The 22,841-nt window shown below is 47.8% G+C and overlaps 1 protein-coding gene across 4 annotated transcripts in view; it reads left to right on the top strand.

Annotated features, from left to right (window-relative positions):
* vir (VIR_N domain-containing protein) overlaps positions 1-22,841 on the top strand; it is a 274,658-nt gene that overhangs the window by 108,051 nt on the left and 143,766 nt on the right. For all 4 annotated transcript variants that reach the window (XM_069330494.1, XM_069330493.1, XM_069330492.1 and 1 more), the window contains 2 exons: positions 16,359-16,441; positions 19,486-19,643. In XM_069330494.1, coding sequence (XP_069186595.1) covers positions 16,359-16,441; positions 19,486-19,643 — 241 coding nt within the window. The remainder of the gene's footprint in view (positions 1-16,358; positions 16,442-19,485; positions 19,644-22,841) is intronic.

Here is a 22,841-nt window from a genome sequence, read left to right as displayed (position 1 = left end):
ATTATGGCCCTCATTTTTCTGTCAGTTAGGAAATTTTTCATCCATGTTAGTAGCTTACCTGTCACTCCTCCAATATGTTCCAGTTTCCAGAACAACCTCTTATGGGGAACTCTGTTGAAAGCCTTTTTTAGGTCCAGATAGATGCAGTCAACCCAACCGTCTCTTTCCTGTAAAATCTCAGTGGCTCGATCATAAAAACTGAGCAAGTTCGTTACACAGGATCTTCCAGATCGAAAACCATACTGTCTGTCTGATATTATGTCGTTTTCCTCCAAGTGTTCTACCCATTTAGTTTTAATTATTTTTTCCAATATTTTGACTATTACACTTGTCAATGATACAGGTCTATAATTAAGGGGGTCTTCCCTGTTTCCACTTTTGTAGATTGGAACTATGTTAGCCTTTTTCCACACATCAGCTACAGCTCCTGTACACAGGGATGCCTGAAAAATCAGTTGAAGTGGAATGCTGAGCTCAGGTGCACATTCTCTCAGAACCCATGGTGAAACTCCATCTTGACCAACTGCTTTGTTCTTACTTAGCTCCTTGAGCATTTTTTCCACTTCGTCTCTAGACACCTCTATGTGCTCTATGTTGTTCTCTGGAATTCTTATTGTATCTGGTTCCCTAAAGATTCCATTTTGTACAAATACACTTTGGAACTTTTCGTTTAGTGTTTCACACATTTCCTTTTCATCTTCCGTGAATCTATTTCCCATTTTCAACCTCTGAATATTATCCTTTACCTGCAATTTGTTGTTTATGAATTTATAGAATAGACCTGGTTCTGTTTTACATTTGTCTGCAATCCCTTTTTCAAAATTTCTTTCCGACTCTCTCCTCACTGCCGTGAAGTTGTTTCTCGCATCTTTGTATCGCTGGTATGTTTGGGGGTTCGGCCTCTTCCTGTATTGATTCCATTTTTGTGTCTTTTGGTCTCTAGCCCTCTCGCAATTTCTATTGAACCAATCCTGTTTCCTAGTTCTGCATCTTTGTTTTGGTATAAATTTTTTTTGTGCCTTTATCATATATTTCACAAAACTTGACATACATCTCATTCACTTCCTTGCCTAGCATCAAGTCTGTCCAATTATACTCACTAAAAAAATTTCTAAGGTCAGCATAATGTGAAGTCCTGAAGTCCTGAAGTCTGGTTTTTCAACTGCTTCAACCTCCTTATTTTCTTCCAGCTTATAACGCATTGCATACTTTATTCCCAAAGACATGGTCACTTTTACCCAAGGGAGGAAGGTACTGAATGTCAAATATCTCTTCCTCCTTCCTGGTAAATATCAAATCTAGCATGGAGGGAACGTCCCCTTCCCTCATCCTCGTAGCTTGTTTAACATGTTGATACAAGAATGTTTCCAGGATGAGGTCTACAAATTTACAGGTCCAAAAATCTTCTGTTTTAGCTTCATATGCTTCCCAGTCTATGGATTTCAAGTTGAAGTCACCGACTATCAACAGTCGTGATCTATCGTTATCCGCTCTCGCTATAATCTCTCTCATTATTGTTATAATACCTTCACGTTTATTATCTAGCTCTCCTTTGACCATGTGCTGCTTGGCGGTGGACTATATGCATTTATTATCATTAGTTTATCATCCTCATGGCAGATCTCTAGTGCTATTATGTCAACTTCTTGTGGATTGGCAGTCATTATTTCGTTCACCTTTAGGTGTTCTTTTACCAGCACAGCAACGCCACCGCCTTTCCTAATTTTTCTGTCCCGTTTCGAAATTGAGTAGCCCCTTGGGAATATGACCTCATTTAAAATTACATCTTCAAGTTTTGTCTCCGTGAGTGCAACAATGTCTGGTGTCTGCAGCTGTATTACATCACTTAACTCCAGTATCTTCGATCTCACTCCATCTATGTTGGTGTATGCAATCTTCAGGAACTTGTTCCCCCCTCTCCTTATTCTTCACTTCCCCTCTCTCTATTGATTTTGTTGGTTTGCCTTTATGTACCACTTTACTGGTTTGCCTACCCCTATCACTTTGTAGAAAAAAGTATTTATTTCTTCTTCATTCCTGCTCTCATTTAAATGTTTTGCCTCGGCGAGGTTCAGTTTCAGCTTCTCTCTATCTTCTTTTGAAAGATCTCGTCTTAACTACCACACTTTCCCATCCTCATCACTTTGCAATTTTCTAGCATTCCTTAGTACTTCTTCCATCTGTTTGGCACCGTTTAGGGTGATCCTCAAAGGTCGATCTTTCCCTTTTACGTACCTGCCTATTCTCCTGTAGTCGCACACATTCTCTATGGTTGTAAGACTTTCTACGAGGCCAACAATTTTATCTACTGCTTTAGCTTCTTCTACAGCTCTTTCTGACCTAGATGTTATCGCCTTTTCTTTGCAGCCAAAAATGATCAGGGACTTACTCCGATCAACTGTGTTTTGCACCAACTTCGGGTTAGATGCCAATTCTTTCCTCACTTCCAGCCTAATGTTTGTTTTATCTTGGTTGCTGCATTGTTTGACCTCCTTTACTGCTTCTTCTATTTTTTCCTTCTCCTTGGCCACTTGTGCATAAGTGAGTTGCATATCTTTCTTGCACTGTTCTATTCCCTGTGTAACTTCCTCCATCTGTGCTGACAAAAGCTGTTTCTCCTGTTGAATTTCCTTGCCTAACCTATTGTAGTCATTTATGTTTAAATTTACTTTAACTTCTTCCAAAGCTATTTTTAAGAGTTTATTTTCTTCTTCCATGGCTTTGCAATTTGTTTCCAATTGATTCTTATCCTTGCGCAAGTCTTTCACTAAACCCTCAAGACATAAAACTTTGCTATTCAAATGGTCATTACTTTCTTTCAATTTACTAATTATTTCTACATGAGAGTTCACTATAGTATCTAAATTTACCAACTTGTTATGTAGACTGCTAATATCAATGCTTTCTTCATTGAATCCCTCAAAATCAAGCTCTGTTTTGTTTTTCCCCATGCCAGTGGCCATCTTGAATATTGTTCTCTGCACTGTAAACACTAGGGCAACTTTTTCTCATCCGATTTTTCACTTCCCTTAGCACTTTCCTGTTATCTCACCTATTTTTCAAGAGCACTATACCTTTATGTTCTCTGGGACACCACTCACTACCATCACCCTGTACTACAATACAGGCATACCTCAGTTTAAGAGTTTAATTGGTTCCTGGAGACGCCTCGTATTCCGAAAACTCGCATTCCGAAGCTAATTTCCCCATAAGAAATAAAGGGAAATGAATTAATCCGTTCCTGACTACCCCAAAAACCCCACATCAAACTAAATTTTTATACCTAATTCATCTAAATAAACCTACAAAACTATGTTCAAGTTATTACTTACCTTGCTGTTGAATGCTGTAGGCGTATGGAAGATGGTGAGGAGGTGGGAGAAAGAGAGGAGTTACTGTTTGGAAGGGGAGTCCCCTTCCATTATAACATCAGGCAGTGAGGACTTCACTGGTATGCACACTCTGGCACATTTTGCCTGCATACCACTAGGACTTGCTTCTTTTACTAAGAATTTGTCTAATGACACTTGTTTTTCCCTACATTTTAACACTTGTCTGTAGTAAGACATCACATTGTCATTTAAAAGGTCAATGCAACGGCCTGCTACAGCTTTATCTGGGCGAGTTTTTTCAACAAAACTTTGCAGTTCTTCCCATACTTCACACATTTTCTTAATCAAGAAGGGACATCCTCTACTGCCTCTACTCACAGCTATTTTCTTAGGTTGAACCTTACCAATGGCTTTCTTGAGACCCATGGCAAGATATATAATGACAACTTTTATGCTCAAATGGCCAAAAAAACGATAAAAAACTGTAAATCCTTGTGAAGAATTCAGGCGGGATAGTCACTGGACACGAGACACTGGTAAACTGAGGCGCGATCGTCATGCCACCACGCGCCAGTCGGCCTGTACACGTATCAACAAACTCGCGTCCCGAGGTAACCCTCGCCTTCCGAGACATATTTTTGGAGTAAATCCTGCTCGTCTTCCGAAAAACTCGCATACAGGGACACTCGCATTCCGAGGTACCACTGTACTTAGGATTGTTGAAATATGCCGGAGCTCCTCTGCTGCAAGTGTTGACCCTAGGGGTGTCACCTTTTTCACCACTTTTCACACTTTTTTCACTTTTTCATCTTTTTTCACACACCAGGTGTAATTACCTAAGTGTAATTACCTAAGTGTAGTTACAGGATGAGAGCTACGCTCGTGGTGTCCCGTCTTCCCAGCACTCTTTGTCATATAACGCTTTGAAACTACTGACGGTCTTGGCCTCCACCACCTTCTCACTTAACTTGTTCCAACCGTCTACCACTCTATTTGCGAAGGTGAATTTTCTTATATTTCTTCGGCATCTGTGTTTAGCTAGTTTAAATCTATGACCTCTTGTTCTTGAAGTTCCAGGTCTCAGGAAGTCTTCCCTGTCGATTTTGTCAATTCCTGTTACTATTTGTACGTAGTGATCATATCACCTCTTTTTCTTCTGTCTTCTAGTTTTGGCATAATTAATGCTTCTAACCTCTCCTCGTAGCTCTTGCCCTTCAGTTCTGGGAGCCACTTAGTAGCATGTCTTTGCACCTTTTCCAGTTTGTTGATGTGCTTCTTAAGATATGGGCACCACACAACAGCTGCATATTCTAGCTTTGGCCTAACAAAAGTCATGAACAATTTCTTTAGTATATCGCCATCCATGTATTTAAATGCAATTCTAAAGTTAGAAAGCATAGCATAGGCTCCTTGCACAATATTCTTTATGTGGTCCTCAGGTGATAGTTTTCTATCTAGAACCACTCCTAGATCTCTTTCTTTATCAGAATTCTTTAAAGATTTCTCACATAATATATAGGTTGTGTGGGGTCTATGTTCTCCTATTCCACATTCCATAACATGACATTTATTTACATTAAATTCCATTTGCCAAGTGGTGCTCCATATACTTATTTTGTCCAGGTCTTCTTGAAGGGCATGACAGTCATCTAAATTTCTTATCCTTCCTATTATCTTAGCATCATCAGCAAACATGTTCATATAATTCTGTATACCAACTGGTAGATCATTTATGTAGACAATAAACATCACTGGTGCAAGAACTGAACCCTGTGGTACTCCACTTGTGACATTTCTCCATTCCGATACATTGCCTCTGATTACTGCCCTCATTTTTCTATCAGTCAGAAAATTTATCATCCATGTTAGAAGCTTACCTGTCACCCCTCCAATATTTTCCAGTTTCCAGAACAACCTCTTATGTGGAACTCTGTCGAAAGCCTTTTTTAGGTCCAGATAGATGCAGTCAACCCAACCATCTCTTTCCTGTAATATCTCTGTGGCTCGATCATAGAAACTGAGTAAATTCGATACACAGGATCTTCCAGATCGAAAACCATACTGTCTGTCTGATATTATATCATTTCTCTCCAGGTGTTCTACCCATTTAGTTTTGATTAGTTTTTCCAATACTTTCACTACTACACTTGTCAATGATACAGGTCTATAATTGAGGGGGTCTTCCCTGCTGCCACTTTTGTAGATTGGAACTATGTTAGCCTGTTTCCACACGTCTGCTACGATTCCTGTACACAGGGATGCCTGAAAGATCAGGTGAAGTGGAATGCTGAGCTCAGATGCACATTCTCTCAGAACCCATGGTGAAACGCCATCTGGGCCAGCTGCTTTGTTCTTACTGAGCTCCTTTAGCATATTTTCCACTTCATCTCTAGACACCTCTATCCGCTCTATGTTGTTCTCTGGAATTCTTATTGTGTCTGGTTCTCTGAAGATTTAATTTTGTACAAACACACTTTGGAACTTTTCATTTAATGTTTCACACATTTCCTTTTCATTTTCCGTGAATCTGTTTCCCATTTTCAACCTCTGGATATTATCCTTTACCTGCAATTTGTTGTTTAAGAATTTGTAGAATAGGCCCGGTTCTGTTTTACATTTATCCGCTATCCCTTTTTCAAAATTCCTTTCTGCCTCTCTCCTTACTGCTGTATAGTTGTTTCTCGCATCTTTGTATCGCTGGTATGTTTGGGGGTTTGGCCTCTTCCTATACTGATTCCATTTTTGTGTCTTTTGGTCTCTCACAATTTCTGTCGAACCAATCCTGTTTTCTGGGCCTGCATCTCTGTTTTGGTATGAATGTTTGTGTGCCTTCCTCGTATATTTTTAAAAATTTAAAAAGAAAAAGTGTGTGTGTGTGTGTTATTTAAGGCAAATTCTATCGTTAATGAACTGATATGTGTAAAAATGTTAAAAATGTTAGTAGAAAGGTCAGTATTTGGGTTATCTGCAACATACCACTATGCAACCAAACCTCAAGCCTGACATCGACAGGTACTACCCAGCAATTTTGTACTGCTCGCCAAACCAGTAAACTTGTAGATATTTAGTTTATTTCAACTTTTCCTGACATGTTGCATCCAAATTAATCATTCTACAAGGTAAAAATATATTTTTTAATATATATATTTTCTGTGGGGAGTCCCGTTGGCTGCCAGGAGCTATTGGACTGATATTAGCAATATTAGTCTGGAATTCAATTGGAGTTCTGCCTACCGGGGACCACGAGCCAGAACCTGGCCCCCTCAGAGAGGTGCAGGGAACAATGGCCTAAGGAAACCTCACTGTTTTGAGTATTCGATGTCTGCCATCATCTGGGACTAGGCACCCAGAAAGATAGATGTCTCAAAACAAACCCCACCTGGTAGAAAATTGCAAACCCTAGACCAAACAGAGACCCAGAACTTCACCAAAAGAAACAAAGAGCAAACAAATGTCATCAACCTGGCACGCCACTTGTTCGTGAAGTTTCACCATCTTTCCCCCGGAGGGTTAAGGACACCCCTAGGACACCCAGACCAGCAGGCTCCCCCCCCTTCCCAGTTTGTAGACTGAAGCTGTCTGGGGTGGTTGTTGACTCTGGCCTCAGTTTCCTGCCAGGAATCTGTGCCATTTTGGTGTTGAGTGTGGTGCAGTGGCCAGGAGAACAGTACTGAGGCTGCCTGCGCTTAGGGTTCCCTCCCCTGAACGCCCTGTTAGTACTGCCCTTTGGTTCCAGGTTTCTCTTCCCTGGGGCCTTTGGGATCTCACTCCCATAGGGATTACTGCTGCTTGGTGTTGACCCCTGCCCTTGAGGTCAGCTGGGGTCTTGTGACCGTTATTTGGCTCTGGGTAGCGAGTGTTTTTGTTGCTGGTTGGGGCGCAAGGTGCTGCGCAGCTCTCCTACTTAGTAGTGGCTGTGTTTTCTGTCCCTCTGGTGTTGTGCTTTTGCGGGGATTTTCTTTTCTCATTTTTTTTCCCTGCCTGGAGGGGGTCTGCTTGGCTTGACTATTCATCTGCCTAGGGTTTTTTGGGTGGCCCTCCTCTAGGCCCCATGCTTGTACACTTCACAGGGGTTCAGTTCGCCCTATTATCTCTTGTTGTCGATTGTGATTACTATACCGGCTCAACTGGCTTTTCAACACCATTGCCTGGGCTTCCCGTAAAGACGCTTACCCCTGCGGGCCCTGGAAAAGTCCGTTGGGGCTTGGTTGACCAATGGATGTGTCCTCTGAGTCCCATCTCGCTCTGTGCGAGTTTTGAGGGTTGTTGGTTGCCCTTGTCTCGGGGGTGACGATCACCTATTTTGCCTGTTGGGTTGCCAACACCTTTGACTCCAGAGTCTTGTGAGACTTGTTCCCCCGCTTGTACTCCAATTTACCCATTCTACTTCGGAAGTTCTCAGGGTTCAGGCAGCGTTTGTGTTGCATAGTAGTATAGGTTGTTACAACACACTAGGCTGGTTGCCCGCTCAGGTGCCCCAGGGCTGCTCCATTCTGGTTTTAGGGACCCGGATCTGAGGGCGTTGGTTGCTTCGACATTGATTCTTCAGGTCTTTTCCTGGTGGGCATGGTTCGCCCATGGTTCATGGTTCGGGTGCGTTATGAGGTTCCGGAGTCTTCCTGGCTGGCATACTGCTCTTTCTTTTCTTAGGGAGTGCGGGTTTTGTCAAACCCGCACTCTTGATTGGCAGGAGGTTACTACGATTCTACAGGTTTATTTGTGGGGGCGACTTTGAGCATCTCAGTGTGTTCCTGTTCGCCCTTGTGCTTCCTCATAATGTTGGCTTTCTAGAGTTGCATGCGCAGGCCCTCCCTTTCGGCTGCTTTGGTAGCAGATGAATTTTGCGCTCGGGCATTCAGCCTCAGTCTTGCTCTTCTGTTTCCTTCTCGAGTTGTCCTCGGACTGGCTTGCAGAGGATGTAGAGGCGTTGAGTGCCGGGCCATTGTTTGGGGTATTGGCCTTGGCTGCGCTGTTAAAACTGTTTGTGCCGATACTCCAGGAGGTGCATATCCGCTTGGGCCCTGGCTCTTAGATTTTCATCGCCTTATTGTCCGTTGTTATTTGTGGAAGGAGCTGTTACTCATATTTTGCAAGCGGCCTCGGCTACTTGTTATCCTCTTTTGGATTTGTTGATACTCCGGGGTGGCCTTTCTCGGGTCTCTCGGAAGGGTTGTGCCAGGGCTTGGGTTTCTGCTGGTCGCGGTGGGCCCTTGGTGCCAGCTTCTGAGCCGTCATCGTCTGGTCGGCGCAGTGCTCACTCTGCATGTCAGTCAGCTTCACGTAAGAGGCGCTGGCCCTTTTGCGGGTCACACTGTTGACGAGGTGCTGGGGGGAAGGCTGGCACTGTTTCCTCATACTTGTTCCCATGATTCGTGGGCGTTTCGGGTTGTCTTTTGTCCCGTGTTGGCATTGGGCAGCTCCTCCTCCTCTTGGAGGTTCGGGGCTGGCGGGGCAGGCATTTTCCCCTTTGCTCCATTGGGTCATCTGACAGTGGGTACGCTTGGGCGTGGTCAAAACGACCTTGTCCCTCAAGTAGGTTTCCCACTTGTTTCCAGTGCCAAAATGGGACTGTGTAGATCTTTGGTTCATTCTGGACTTTTCCTGTCCGAACCTCTGGAATCCTTACCTCTCTGTTCGGATGACCACTCTGCCTCAGGTCTAGCTTTTTTTGGAGCCGGGTTGTTGGATGGTGTCTCTGGACTTCTGGGATATTGGCACATCCCGATTCATCTGGGGTTCAGAGACTGGTTTAGGTTTCGTGGTGAGGTGGTGTGTTTACTGGTTTAGTTGCTTTCCATTTGGCCTAAATCTGGCACTTTGTGTTTTCATGCATCTTTCATGCATCAACACATAAACATTATGTGTTTATGTGTTGGCCTACCTTGACGACTGGTTGGTGTGAGCGTGAGCTTGGTTACCAGGGGTTTGGTTCTTTCCCATCTCGCCAGGATCAGGTTCCTAGTGAACTTTAGAAAGTTCCATTTGGTTCCATCACAGGTTTGGACTTAGCTGGGCCTGGTTTGGGACTTTTGGACCACAACCATGTCTCCTCCTCCTGTGGCTTTGCTGCAGCTGAAGTCCCGCCTTCAGTTGTTTCTGAGGGGGGTGCTGGGTGTTTTAGCAGGTGCTCGAGCAGTTGTGTAGGAGTCTGAACTTTGCTGTGCTCGTTTACCTGCTGGGTTGGGTCTGGCTTCAGCGCCTGTTCTGGTTCCTTCGGGGCCCTCTGTTCCGCCTCTTACGCACCCGCTAGGTTCGTCCCTAGTGGGCCTTGCATCGGTTGCTGCATTGCCGGCATTGAGGAGTGAGCAGCGACCACCTCCCGGGTAAGTCCCTATTCTTTCCTCTGTGGGTAGTTAGCTCTGGGGAGCCAAAGGGGCTCCCCCCAGAAAACCAGTGTTGAATGTAAGGAAACGCCATTTTCTGGGTGAGACCCGGAAGCTGGTCGGCATTTTTTCGCATGTTTTGACATCCAGCCTAAGAACTGAAGGGTGGATAGCCGGCGTGAGGGGCTTGGGGCTCCCCCTTTGCCCTCCCGGGGAGGGGGGAGCTGCGCAGACAGCTGCGCGGCGACGTATGACATCATGATCATTTGCTTGTTTCTTTTGGGGGAGTTCTATCCACTTTTAGGCTTTTGGTAGCAATAATTTCACCAGAATAGGGGTTTATTTTGGGATGCTTACCTTTCTGGGTGCCTGACCCGGTCGATGGCAGACATAGAATGCTTCCAACCACAGGGGGGGGTTTCTATAGGCCATTGCTCCCCATGCCTCTCTGAGGGAGGACAGATTCTGGCTCGTGGTCCCTGGTAGGCCTATAGAACTCCATACACATGACTGATGCCAAAGTCTGACATTAGCATATCAGCCTAGTAATCTCCGGGGAGCCTCCGGGTCTCACCCAGAAAATGGCGTTTCATTATATTTAATGCTGTTTTCTGGGGGGAGCCCCGTCGGCTCCCCGGAGCTATCCCAGGCTGATATGCTAATGTCAGACTTTGGCATCAGTCATGTGTATGGAGTTCTTAGGCCTACCGGGGACCACGGCCAGAACCGGGCCCCCTCAGAGAGGCAAGGGGAGCAATGGCCTATAGAAGCCCCCGTGTTAGTGGAAGCATTCTATGTCTGCCATCGACCGGAACAGGCACCCAGAAAGGTAAGCGCCCCAAAACAAACCCCTATTCTGGTTAAAATTGCTACCTAAAACCGAACTAGTGGATAGAACTCCCCAACCGAAAACAAGCAAACTAGTGTGACGTCACACACTGCCGCGCCGCTGTCTGCGCAGCTCCCCCCTCCCGGGAGGGGGAAGGGGGAGCCCCAGACCCCCCGCACCGGCTACCCACACCTCAGTTCTTGAGGCTGATGCTATAGGCGATGGTCGTGTGCTCTGGCTCCGGTGTCGCTACTGCACTGTGCTTTGCGTGTGGTGTTAGTTTTGTGGGTGCGAGAGCCAGGAGTTATCTTCAGTACTCGGGCTGCATGTGCCTAGGGCTGCCTTCCCTAGGTGCCCTGTAAGTACTGCCCTTGGGGCTTGGGGCCACCTTCCACAGGCTCCTCGGGGTCTGCCTCTGCTGGTCCGTTTTACCTTTCGGTTTTTGGGCCGCCTGTTGGGCTCTTGGGTGTTCTGTTCTCCCTTGTTACCGGCAGGTAAGAGGCAGTTTGCACTGGTAGGGGCGCAGGGTGCTGCTCAGCTTGTATTTCCCGACATCGCGGCCGGCTCTGTTCCTTGGGGTTCGCTGTCCTCTTGCAGGGTTTTGTTTTTCTTTTTGTTTTTGCCTGGTGGGGAGTTCTGTCATTTTATTCAGTTTGTTTTTGCCCTTCCACTGTTCTCATCGGTGGCGCCCCCTGCTAGGTCCCTGTGAGTGTACACGTCCCTGGGGTTCAGCTTTAGAAGTTTGCTTGGTAGTTTTGGGCGCCGGTTTGCAGCACCCTGCCTGGGACTACCTGAGCGCGAGTCCTCTTAAAGTAAACGCTCAGGACCCTGGGAATCCCCTAGGGGGCGCGTGGGTCCGATGGATGTGACCCCGGAGTCCCCACTCGCTGTGTGCGAGTTTGAAAGTTGCTCGGTCCCCTTGTCTCAGGGTGACCCTCATTGTTTTTGCCTCTGCCACGCTGCCTGTTGGGTCGGTGATACTTTCGACCCTGAGTCCTGTGAGTGTTGCTGCTTGCTTGTGACTCAATTTACCCAGTCCTCTGATTCTATTCGGGTACAGGCGGCACGTGCGTTGCAGTCTAGGTTTCGTCTGTTGCAACGCGCTCGGTTGGTTGCTTCCCCGGATGCCCCGGGGCTGCCCCGCTTTGCTTTTCGAGACCCGGACTTGGGGGTGGGGGTCGCTTCGATCCTGGTTCAGTCCGCACCTCCTCGTCCTTCCCCTTCTGTTCGTTCTGGTCCCCCGCCCCTGCTTCCGGCCCCGAAGCGTCTGAGGGTTTCGGGGTCGGAGCAGGGGTTACTTGATCTCGAGACTCGGGCAGCTTCGGGGGTTGCCCCTTCCGGGGGGGCGGCAGAGGCATTCGAGTCTTGTCTCCCGGCCGAAGCTTCAGGGTCTGACCAGTGGGCCCCTCTTCCTCCAGCTTTTCCGGCTGCTCCGTCCTTGTCTTGTGGGGTCGGGGCTTGGGGAGAGGACTCGGCCTCGGGTCCTGTGGTGACGGACCTCGAGGCTGGGGAGGGGCTGACTTGGGGGCCTTGGGCCCCGCTGGACCCCGCCGGGGTTTTTCTTCCCACTGAGCGGGGCTTATTGTTACAAGGAGTGGGGTTTTCTTTCCCCCCCTCTGCGTACGAGTTGGATTTGGTGTAGGCCCCTCCCCGGGTACGGTTCCGTGTTCCCCCGGGTACGTCGGTTCCGTCCTTCCGGAGGTTTTCGGCTTATCGCATCCAACCTGGTGTGGTGCGAGCGGCCTTTGCAGCTTACCTCCTGCGTGACCCGGATTATGCCTCGGAAATGGATCCGTCCACGTTCAGGTTTGGGACTTCGTTCCCTTTCTGGCTCCGTTACGAGGTTCCGGAGTCGTCCTGGCTAGCAGACTGCCCCTTGTTTGGTCTGGATTCCTGGCTTTCCTTCTGTCGTTCCCGCACGCTGGAGTGGCGGGAAGCTTCCACGGTGCTTCAGGTTTTCCTGGGGGGTGAACTTGAGTACCTGAATGAGTGCTTGTTTGCCCCTGCCCTTCCCCGCGATGTGGGCGTTATTCAGCTCCATGTGCAGGTTCCCTCCCTTTCGGCGGCGCTCGTGGCGGAGGACTTGCGCGCTCGGGGCCTTTTGTGTTCGGCCTTGCGGTTCTTTTCCCTCCTGGAGCTGTCTTCGGATTGGCTCGTGGAGGATGTGGGGACGCTTGGGTCCGTCCCAGGGTCCGGCACCTTGTCCTCGGCTGCGCGTTCGTCGGCTGCCTTGTTGAAGCTGTTCACGCCGATTTTGCGGGATGCGGTTTCCCTGTTCTATGCTTCCCGTCTCGCGTGTCGGCAGGCGGTGCTGGGTTCCTCCATGGGATCTGCTTGGGCTCTGGCTCTTAGGCGTTCTTCACCTTTTTGTCCTCTCCTGTTTGGGGAGTCGGCCGTGGCGCAGTTTATTCAGGCTGCGTCGGGGGCTTGTCGTCCGATGTCGGACTTGTTGGTTTTCCGGGGGTCCCGGGGTGGGTCTTCCCGGAAAGGTCGTGCCAGGGCTCGGGGTTCCTCTCGTCGTGGTAGGCCTCTGGTGTCAGGTTTGGGGTTGGCTCCTCCTGCGGACCCTCCCTCGTCTGGTCGGCGCGGTGTTTGCGCTGTGCGGGGTTCTGGGTCTCGTAGGGGTCGCCGGCCCTTTCGCGGTTTGCCCCTTTGACGGGGCGATGGGGGGGCGGCTTGCGCTGTTCGCCCGCGCCTGGTCCCACGATTCGTGGGCCTTTCGGGTCGTGTCTCGCGGCCTGCGGTGGCGTTGGGTGGCCCCTCCCCTCTTTGGGGGGTCGGGGCTGGCAGGGCAGGCTTCTTTCCCTGCGCTCTGTCGAGTCGTCTTGGAGTGGGTACGCTTGGGCGTCGTCGAAACGACGTCGTCCCTCAGATGGGTTTCCCGTCTGTTTCCGGTTCCGAAACGGGACTGCGCGGACCTGCGGTTCATTCTGGACCTGTCCCGTCTGAACCCCTGGGTTCATTGCCCCTCCTTTCGGATGACTACGCTGTCTCAGGTTCGGCTCCTCTTGGAGCCGGGTGCTTGGATGATGTCCCTGGACCTCCGGGACGTTTATTGGCATGTCCCGATTCATCCGCGGTTCAGGGACTGGCTCGGTTTTGTAGTGGGGCATCTGAGTTACCGCTTTCGTTGTCTCCCGTTCGGGTTGAACCTGGCACCTCGCGTGTTCACACGCCTTACACGGGTTGTGGTGGCTCGTTTGCGTCTCCTAGGTGTTCGAGTGTTGGCCTACCTCGACGACTGGCTGGTTTGGGCTCCCAGCCAGTCAGCTTGCTTGCTAGCCAGGGATTTGGTTCTTTCCCAGCTCGCCGGGTTCGGGTTCTTGGTGAACTGGAGGAAGTCCCATCTGGTTCCCTCTCAGGTTCGGACATGGCTGGGTCTCGTGTGGGACTCTCGAACCGCCTCCTTGTCTCTCCCTCCGGAGTCTCTCCTGCGGCTGCGGTCCTGCCTTCGTCTGTTTCTGGAGGGCCCTCGGGTCACCCGGCGGTTGCTCGAGGGGCTGTGCGGGAGCCTGAACTTCGCGATGGTGGTCTACCCGCCGGGTCGGGTTTGGCTTCGACGGCTGTTCTGGTTCCTTTGGGGTTCCCCCTTCCGCCTCTCTCGCGATCGCAGAGTTCGACCCCCGGGGGACTTGCGTCGGTTGCTGCGTCACCGGTTTCCTCTTCGGGTTTTTCGGGGTTCAGTGCCTTGGCGCCTACCCGAGCCCTCGCTCGATGTGTACACGGATGCGTCGTCTCGGCTGGGGTTTTGTGACCAGTGCTCACCAGGCCGGCCAGGGGCGTTGGGATCCGTCCTTCCGTAGAGCTCACAGTACGGTGCGGGAGTTCGCGGCAGTGTGGTTTGCTCTGGGGAGGATTCGGGTGGCCCGCGGATCGACGATTCGGCTCCATTCGGACTGCTCTCCGGTGGTTCATTGCCTGAACCGCGGGGGTTCGATGCGGTCCTTGTCTCTTTGGGGTTGGTCGCTTCGGGTGACTCGTCTGCTGAGTTCTCGGGGTTTGGCTCTCCTGGCGGTTCACGTACGGGGCGTGTCCAACGTCTTGGCCGACGCCCTGTCTCGCTTCGTTCCTCTCTCCACGGAGTGGACGGTCGACGACGCGTCCTTCCTTTGGCTTTGCCAGACGTTCGGGCGCCCCGAGGTGGACCTCTTCGCGTCGGCGTGGTCGCGGCGTCTTCCCGTTTATGCGGCGCCCTTCCCCGATTGCGAGGCCGTCGGGGTCGATGCCTTTCGGCTCGACTGGACGAGGTGGGGGTTCCTGTATCTCTTTCCCCCGGTTCGGCTGTTGCTCCAGGTCCTGACTCGCTTAGAGACTTACCGGGGGAGAGTTGTCCTTCTGGCCCCTTGGTGGCCGGCCCAGCCTTGGTTTCAGGCGCTGGTTGCTCGGTGTCCGAACCCGAGGGTTTTTCCCGCGGCTCCGCCTCTTTCAGCAGATCGGGCCGGTACGTCACGTAGCTGGTTCGATCTTCTCCTCGAGTCTTCGCGTATGGTTTTTTTGACTCGAGTCTATCATCATCTCTATGGTGATCAGGTGGCCTCCTTGTTGGTGTCCCACCTGAGGGCTTCTTCTCGGCGGCAGTATGCAGTTTTCCTGGCGGTCCTTCCGTTTCTTTTTGCGTCTTCGTCGTGTTAGCTCCTTGTCTGTTCGGGTGGTCTTGTCCTTCCTCTCGTGGTTGTTTCAGGACCGTCATCTTATGCCTAACACTGTCGCTTCGTATCGTGCGGCGCTGGCGGAGCCGCTTCAGCTTGCTTTCGGTATCGACGTTACGTCTGCGCCGTTTCGCAAGCTGTCTCGTGCATTGTTTCACCTCCGGCCTGCTCATGCGTCGCCTGAGCCGTCCTGGTCTTTGGACAGAGTGCTCGCTTTCCTTTCATCTCCTCGTTTCGTTGTGGCCCCTTCGGTCCAGGATTGTTTTTCCAAGGCACTTTTCTTGTTGGCTTTGGCCTCTGGGGGTCGGGTAGGGGAGCTTCATGCTCTCCTCCGGCGCAGGGGTTTCTGCTCTTTTGGTCGTGGTGATAGTTTTGTTCGTTTGCAGCCGTCTCCTTCTTTTCTGGCGAAGAATGAGACTGCTGCGTTCCGGAGGGGTCCATGGGTGGTTGATGCTTGGTTGGTCTGGCCGGGGGTGCATCACGTTTTGTGATCGGCGGTTGCAGCCAGTTGTCTCGGCTTCGAGTTGAGGGGTGAGCGACGACCGCCTCCCGGGTAAGTCCCTCTTTTTCTGTCTGTGGGTAGTTAGCTCCGGGGAGCCGACGGGGCTCCCCCCAGAAAACCAGCGTTGAATGTAATGAAACGCCATTTTCTGGGTGAGTCCCGGAGGCTCCCCGGCATCCCTCCCTCCCTCCGGTCGGCGGTTTTTCGCGTTTTTGACATCCAGCCTCAAGAACTGAGGTGTGGGTAGCCGGCGCGGGGGGTCTGGGGCTCCCCCTTCCCCCTCCCGGGGAGGGGGGAGCTGCGCAGACAGCGGCGCGGCAGTGTGTGACGTCACACTAGTTTGCTTGTTTTCGGTTGGGGAGTTCTATCCACTAGTTCGGTTTTAGGTAGCAATTTTAACCAGAATAGGGGTTTGTTTTGGGGCGCTTACCTTTCTGGGTGCCTGTTCCGGTCGATGGCAGACATAGAATGCTTCCACTAACACGGGGGCTTCTATAGGCCATTGCTCCCCTTGCCTCTCTGAGGGGGCCCGGTTCTGGCCGTGGTCCCCGGTAGGCCTAAGAACTCCATACACATGACTGATGCCAAAGTCTGACATTAGCATATCAGCCTGGGATAGCTCCAGGGAGCCTCCGGGACTCACCCTGAAAATGGCGTTTCATTACATTCAACGCTGGTTTTTTTTTTAAACTAACCAGCTCTAATAATGAACCATTTTAACAGATGTAGTAAATTCACTTTGTGACTGGGTTGACATTGGACTGGACTTCGAGAGAGCTCTTGGTCAAGAACAACCAGTGTACAAGGTACTGTAGAGGATTTTGTGCTTCATTTTTGTTAATAATCTTTTCATAAAATGTTTAATAATGCAGCAACAGTCTTGTAATTTAAGAGAGTTTGTTAATTAGTACAAAAATGAGAGTTGATAATGATATTGTAAATAGGAATTATGAATAAAGCGACCTCAGTAACATGGGATGTATGTAATTATTGATCCTTTAATTTTAGTGTAACATATATATTCTATAGTTTTTCAAAAGATACTTTATCCACCCATTTTCTAGGTGATATGAATTTTGTGTGTCAAGAAGATTGTGTTGCATTAGAGCCAGGTAAATTGCTAGCATTGACATGGTTCTGTCAACCGCTAGCAATATTTTGATTTCATCATAAAACACACAGCTTTCTTTTTATTTTAGATAGTTAAATGGGTAAGGTATCAGAATACAGTAGTGTACTGTATATGTGTTCTTATCCATCAGTCAGATCCAGGCCTTTTCTATAAATTCATTAAAAGTAAACTGCAGGTAAAGGATAATATTCAGAGGTTGAAAATGGGGGACAGATACACGGAAAAAGAAAAGGAAATGTGTGAAACATTAAATGAAAAGTTCCAAAGTGTGTTTGTACAAAATGAGATCTTCAGGGAACCAGACACAATAAGAATTCCAGAGAACAACATAGAGCATATAGAGGTGTCTAGAGATGAAGTGGAAAATATGCTAAAGGAGCTCAGTAAGAACAAAGCAGCTGGTCCAGATGGAGTTTCACCATGGGTTCTGAGAGAATGTGCATCTGAGCTCAACATTCCTCTTCACCTGATCTTTCAGGCATCCCTGTTTACAGGATAGTAGACGTGTGGAAACAGGCTAACATGGTTCCAATCGTTAAAAGTGGCAGCAGGGAAGACCCCCCCCCCTCAATTATCGACCTGTATCATTGACAAGTGTAATAGTGAAAGAATTGGAAAAACTAATCAAAACTATATGGGTAGAACATCTGGAGAGAAATGATATAATATCAGACAGACAGTATGGTTTTCGAAGTGGAAGATCCTGTGTATCGAATTTACTCAGTTTCTAGTAAACGAGTTCTACATAAGTGGTTGTTCTGGAAACTGGAAGATATTGGAGGGGTGACAGGTAAGCTTCTAACATGGATGAAAAATTTTCTGACCCATAGAAAAATGAGGGCAGTAATCAGAGGCAATGTATCGGACTGGAGAAATGTCACAAGTGGAGTACCACAGGGTTCAGTTCTTGCACCAGTGATGTTTATTGTCTACATAAATGATCTACCAGTTGGTATACAGAATTATATGAACATGTTTGCTGATGATGCTAAGATAATAGGAAGGATAAGAAGTTTAGATGATTGTCATGCCCTTCAAGATGACCTGGACAAAATAAGTATATGGAGCACCACTTGGCAAATGGAATTTGTTAATAAATGCCATGTTATGGAATGTGGAATAGGAGAACGTAGACCCCACACAACCTATATATTATGTGAGAAATCTCTAAAGAATTCTGATAAAGAAAGAGATCTAGGGGTGGTTCTAGATAGAAAACTATCACCTGAGGACCACATAAAGAACGTTGTGTGAGGAGCCTATGCCACGCTTTCTAACTTCAGAATTGCTTTTAAAAACATGGATGGCGATATACTAAAGAAATTGTTCATGACTCTTTGTTAGGCCAAAGCTAGAATATGCAGCTGTTGTGTGATGTCCATATCTTAAGAAGCACATCAACAAACTGGAAAAGGTGCAAAGACATGCTACTAAGTGGCTCCCAGAACTGAAGGGCAAGAGCTACAAGGAGAGGTTAGAGACATTAAATATGCCAAAACTAGAAGACAGAATAAAAAGAGGTGATATGATCACTACGTACAAAATAGTAACAGGAATTGATAAAATCGATATGGAAGATTTCTTGAGACCTGGCACTTCAAGAACAAGAGGTCATAGATTTAAACTAGCTAAACACAGATGCCGAAGAAATATAAGAAAATTCACTTTTGCAAACAGAGTAGTAGACGGTTGGAACAAGTTAAATGAAAAGGTGGTGGAGGCCAAGACCGTCAGTAGTTTCAAAGCGTTATATGACCAAGAGTGTTGGGAAGACGGGATACCACGAGCGTAGCTCTCATCCTGTAACTACACTTAGGTAATTACACACCCACACCCATACCCCCCCCCCCACCCACCCTCTCCCCTACCAGCCCGTCCTCCAAAAATGGGGTGGTAAATGTAAGAAGACAAATATGTGCAATTATGTACTATTCATAGCAGTTAGGAATTGTACTTATTTTAATTTAGTATTAAATCGTACTGTTAAATATATTGAGAATATTTGAGTTTACCTAAAAAACTGAATAGAAAACCACAACCTCACCTAACCTTCTTAGTTTTTGAAGATAATAATTTTATTGCTTCTTAATTACAATTAGTACTTAACCTATAGCTATATTGATATTACAGTTTTATAAAACTAATAAAACAAAACTAAAATATATCAATTAATTGTAAAGTAACTCAGGATATTTTAAAATTTTGTATAAAATCTATATTGTTTAATTAACCTGAAAAAGAAATTCCTGATATTTAAAACTTGTGAATTGCAAATTGAAATTGAAAATTTCATCCTAAAATTCTGAGTGTCTTAACAGAAAATGAGGAGAATTAAATCTGGGGAGGGAGTTGGGTAAATGTAACAGCCCCTTAAGTGCAATTATGCACTGTTTATGACAGTAAGAAAGTGTACTTATTACACTTAGTATTAAATCGTACTGTCAATTCGGAGGATGAGTTGCCCCTACCTACCTACCTACCTATGCCTTATAAGAAAATGGGGGAAATACTGGAAATGTTACCTGTTCCTCATGAACAAATCCACAAGGGCCGTGATGAGGATTTGAACCTGCGTCCGGGAGCATCCCATTGGAGCATTGGGAGCATTGGGATGCTCCCGGATGCAGGTTCGAATCCTCGTCACGGCCCTTGTGGATTTGTTCATTTGATGCATCATGTTAGTGTGATCTGTGTGTGACTTGTTCCTTACTATTTCAGATTCGTCACGTGAAGGCTGGGGTTCGTCTGACACAGCTTATGTTGCAGTGTTCCTCTGATGTAACAGACATTCTCCTGAATCGTAACATTATGAACAAGCTTTATACTTTGTATCATAAACCTCACATGGCACTATCTATCAAGCTCCTGATTCTCAAGTATGTTATAGTGAATAGTCTCATATTTGTTCATTGTGTGGGAGCCCCTACGGCTCCCCGCAGCTTACCGGGGTGATATGTATGTATTAGACCGTGGCATCAGTTGATGGAGTCCTTGCTTACCAGGGACCACAAGCCAGAACCTGGCCCCCTCAGAGAGGCACAAGGAGCAATGGCCTATGGACCCCCCCATGTGTTTGGAAGCATTCTATGTCTGCCTTCGACTGGGGTTTGGCAAACAGAAAGGTACCTGGTTGATACCTGGTTGATAGGGTTCTGGGAGTTCTTCTACTCCCCAAGCCTGCCCCGAGGCCAAGCTTGACCTTTTGAGAGTTTGGTCCACAAGGCAGTTGCTTGGAGCGGCCCGCAGGCCCACATACCCACCACAGCCCGTTTGGTCCGGCACTCCTTGGAGGAAACAATATAGTTTCCTCTTGAAGATGTCCACAGTTGTTCCGGCAATATTCCTTATGCTCGCTGGGAGGGTGTTGAACAACCGTGGACCTCTGATATTTATACAGTGTTCTCTGATTGTGCCTATGGCACCCCTGCTCTTCACTGGTTCTATTCTGCATTTTCTTCCATAACGTTCACTCCAGTACGTTGTTATTTTACCGTGTAGATTTGGTACTTGGCCCTCCAGTATCTTCCACGTGTATATTTTTTTTATATCTCTCTCATCTTCTTTCTAGTGAGTACATTTAGAGGGCTTTGAAACGATCCCAATAATTTAGGTTCTTTATTGCGTCTATGCATGCCATATATGTTCTCTGTATTCCCTCTATTTCAGCAATCTCTCCTGCTCTGAAGGGGAAGTGAGTACTGAGCAGTACTGAAGATGGGACAACACTAGTGACTTGAAGAGTACAACCATTGTGATAGGATCCCTGGATTTGAAAGTTCTCGTAATCCATCCGATCATTTTTCTGGCTGACGCAATATTTGCTTGCTAACTCCCTAAACGTTAGGTCGTCAGACATCATTATTCCCAAATCCCTTACATGCTGTTTTCCTACTATGGGCACATTTGATTGTGTTTTGTACCCTGTATTATGTTTATGGTCCTCATTTTTACCATACCTGAGTACCTGGAATTTATCACTGTTAAACATCATGATATTTTCTGATGCCCAGTCGAAAACTTTATTAATATCAGCTTGAAGTTTTTCAATGTCTTCAGCCGAGGTAATTTTCATACTGATTTTTGTGTCGTCTGCAAAGCATGATACAATGCTGTGACTTGTATTTTTGTCTATATCTGATATGAGAATAAAGAAAAGCAGCGGTGCAAGGGCTGTACCCTGAGGTACAGAGCTTTTAACTGCGCTTGGACTCGATTTTATATGGTTGACTGTTATTCCCTGAGTCCTGTTTGACAGAAAACTGAGTATCCAGCGTCCTACTTTACCGGTTATTCCCACTGACTTCATTTTGTGTGCTATCACTCCATGGTCACATTTATCGAAAGCCTTTGCGAAGTCCGTGTATATCACATCAGTATTTTGTTTTTCTTCTAATGCCTCAGTGACCTTGTCGTAGTGATCAAGTAGCTGTGAGAGGCACGATCTTCCCGCTCGAAATCCATGTTGGGGTTGGGTTGTGAAGGTCATTGGTCTCCATGAAATTGGTGACCTGACTCCTAATCACTCTCTCAAATACTTTTATTATGTGCGACGTTAGTGCAACTGGTCTATAATTCTTTGCCAATGCTTTGTTCCCGCCCTTGTGTAGAGGGGCTATGTCTACTACTTTAAGTGCTTCTGGCATCTTCCCCGTGTCTAAGCTCTTCCTCAACACTATACTGAGTGCCTGTGCTACGGGCACTTTGCATTTCATTATAAATATTGAATTCCATGAATCTGGACCTGGGGCCGAGTGCATGGGCATGTTTTCAACTTCTCTTCCAAAGTCTAGTACGCTTGTGTTGATATTAGTTATATTTACAGGGGTTTGGATATCCTGCATAAAGAAATTGTCTGGATCTTCCACTTTCATGTTGTTTATTGGTAGGTGTAACAAAACAAACCCCACATGGAAACATTGGCTACCTAAAACCGAACAGGGATGCAGAATTCCCAAACTAAAACACGCAATCAAGCAAACGTCATTAATGCCGTCACACCGATCATCTGAGCTGCCAGCTAGTTTTCACCTATAACAGCGGCCGGCTCTGTTTCTCCTGGGTACATTGTCCTCATGCGGGGTTTTTCTTTCCATTTTGTTTCTGCTTGGTGGGGGGGGGGGGATCTGCCTTTGTCTTTTTCCCCATTTATATTAGAGTTTGACTTTCTGTTTTAGATGGTACCCCCTGCTAGGCTTCCATGTGTGGACATGTCCCGGGGGGTTCAGCTTTAGCAGTTTGTTTGATAGCTTTGGGCGCCAGTTAGCATAGCTCTAGGTGCCAGTTAGCAATACCCTGCCTGAACTTACCTTTAAGGATCCCAGTCTGAGGGCCCTGGGAAACCCCGCGGGGGCACTCGTGGTCTGATGGATGCGACTCCTGGGTCCCCTCTCGCCTTGTGCGAGTTTGAGAGGTGCTCTGTCCCCCTTGTCTCTGGTCGACGCTCATAGTTTTTGCTTCCGTCATGCGGCCTGTTGGGTCGTTGACACTTTCGACCTGGAGTCCTGCGAGCCTTGTTGCTTGTTTGTGACTAAATTCACCCGATCTCCTGATGACATTATTCGGGTGCAGGTGACTCAGGCGTTGCATGCTAGGTATAGGTTGCTTCCACGGATGCCCCGAGGCTGCCCCGCTTTGTTTATAAGGACCCAGACTTGGGGATGTTGGTCCTTCGGCCTTGGTTCAATCCGCACCTTCCCCCCTCGTTTTTCCCCTGCTGTGGTTCATTCGGTTCCCCCCTTTACCCCTGCTTCCAGCTCCTAAGCGTCTGAGGGTTTTGGGGTCGGGGCAGTGTTTAGAGGTTTCTGAGACTCGGGCAGTTTCGGGGGTTAGCCCTTCCGGGGAGGTGACGGAGGCATTCAAGTCTGTTCCTCCAGCCATAGCACTGGTGTCTGACCAGTGGGCCCATCCTCTTCCGCCCATCTCGGCTTTTTCTTGTGAGGCCGGGGCTTTGGAGTGGCTTTTTGTTACAAGGAGTGGGATTTTCCTTCCCCCCTCTCTGCATACTAGCTAGTTTGGACGTCAGCCCCTCCCCGGGTTCGATTCTGTGTCCCTTCGGGTTTATCAGTTCCGTTCTT

The sequence above is a fragment of the Procambarus clarkii genome, chromosome 24 (genome assembly GCF_040958095.1).
Source record: "Procambarus clarkii isolate CNS0578487 chromosome 24, FALCON_Pclarkii_2.0, whole genome shotgun sequence".
NCBI lineage: Eukaryota > Metazoa > Arthropoda > Malacostraca > Decapoda > Cambaridae > Procambarus > Procambarus clarkii.
This window is presented reverse-complemented; position numbering and strand designations above follow the sequence as displayed.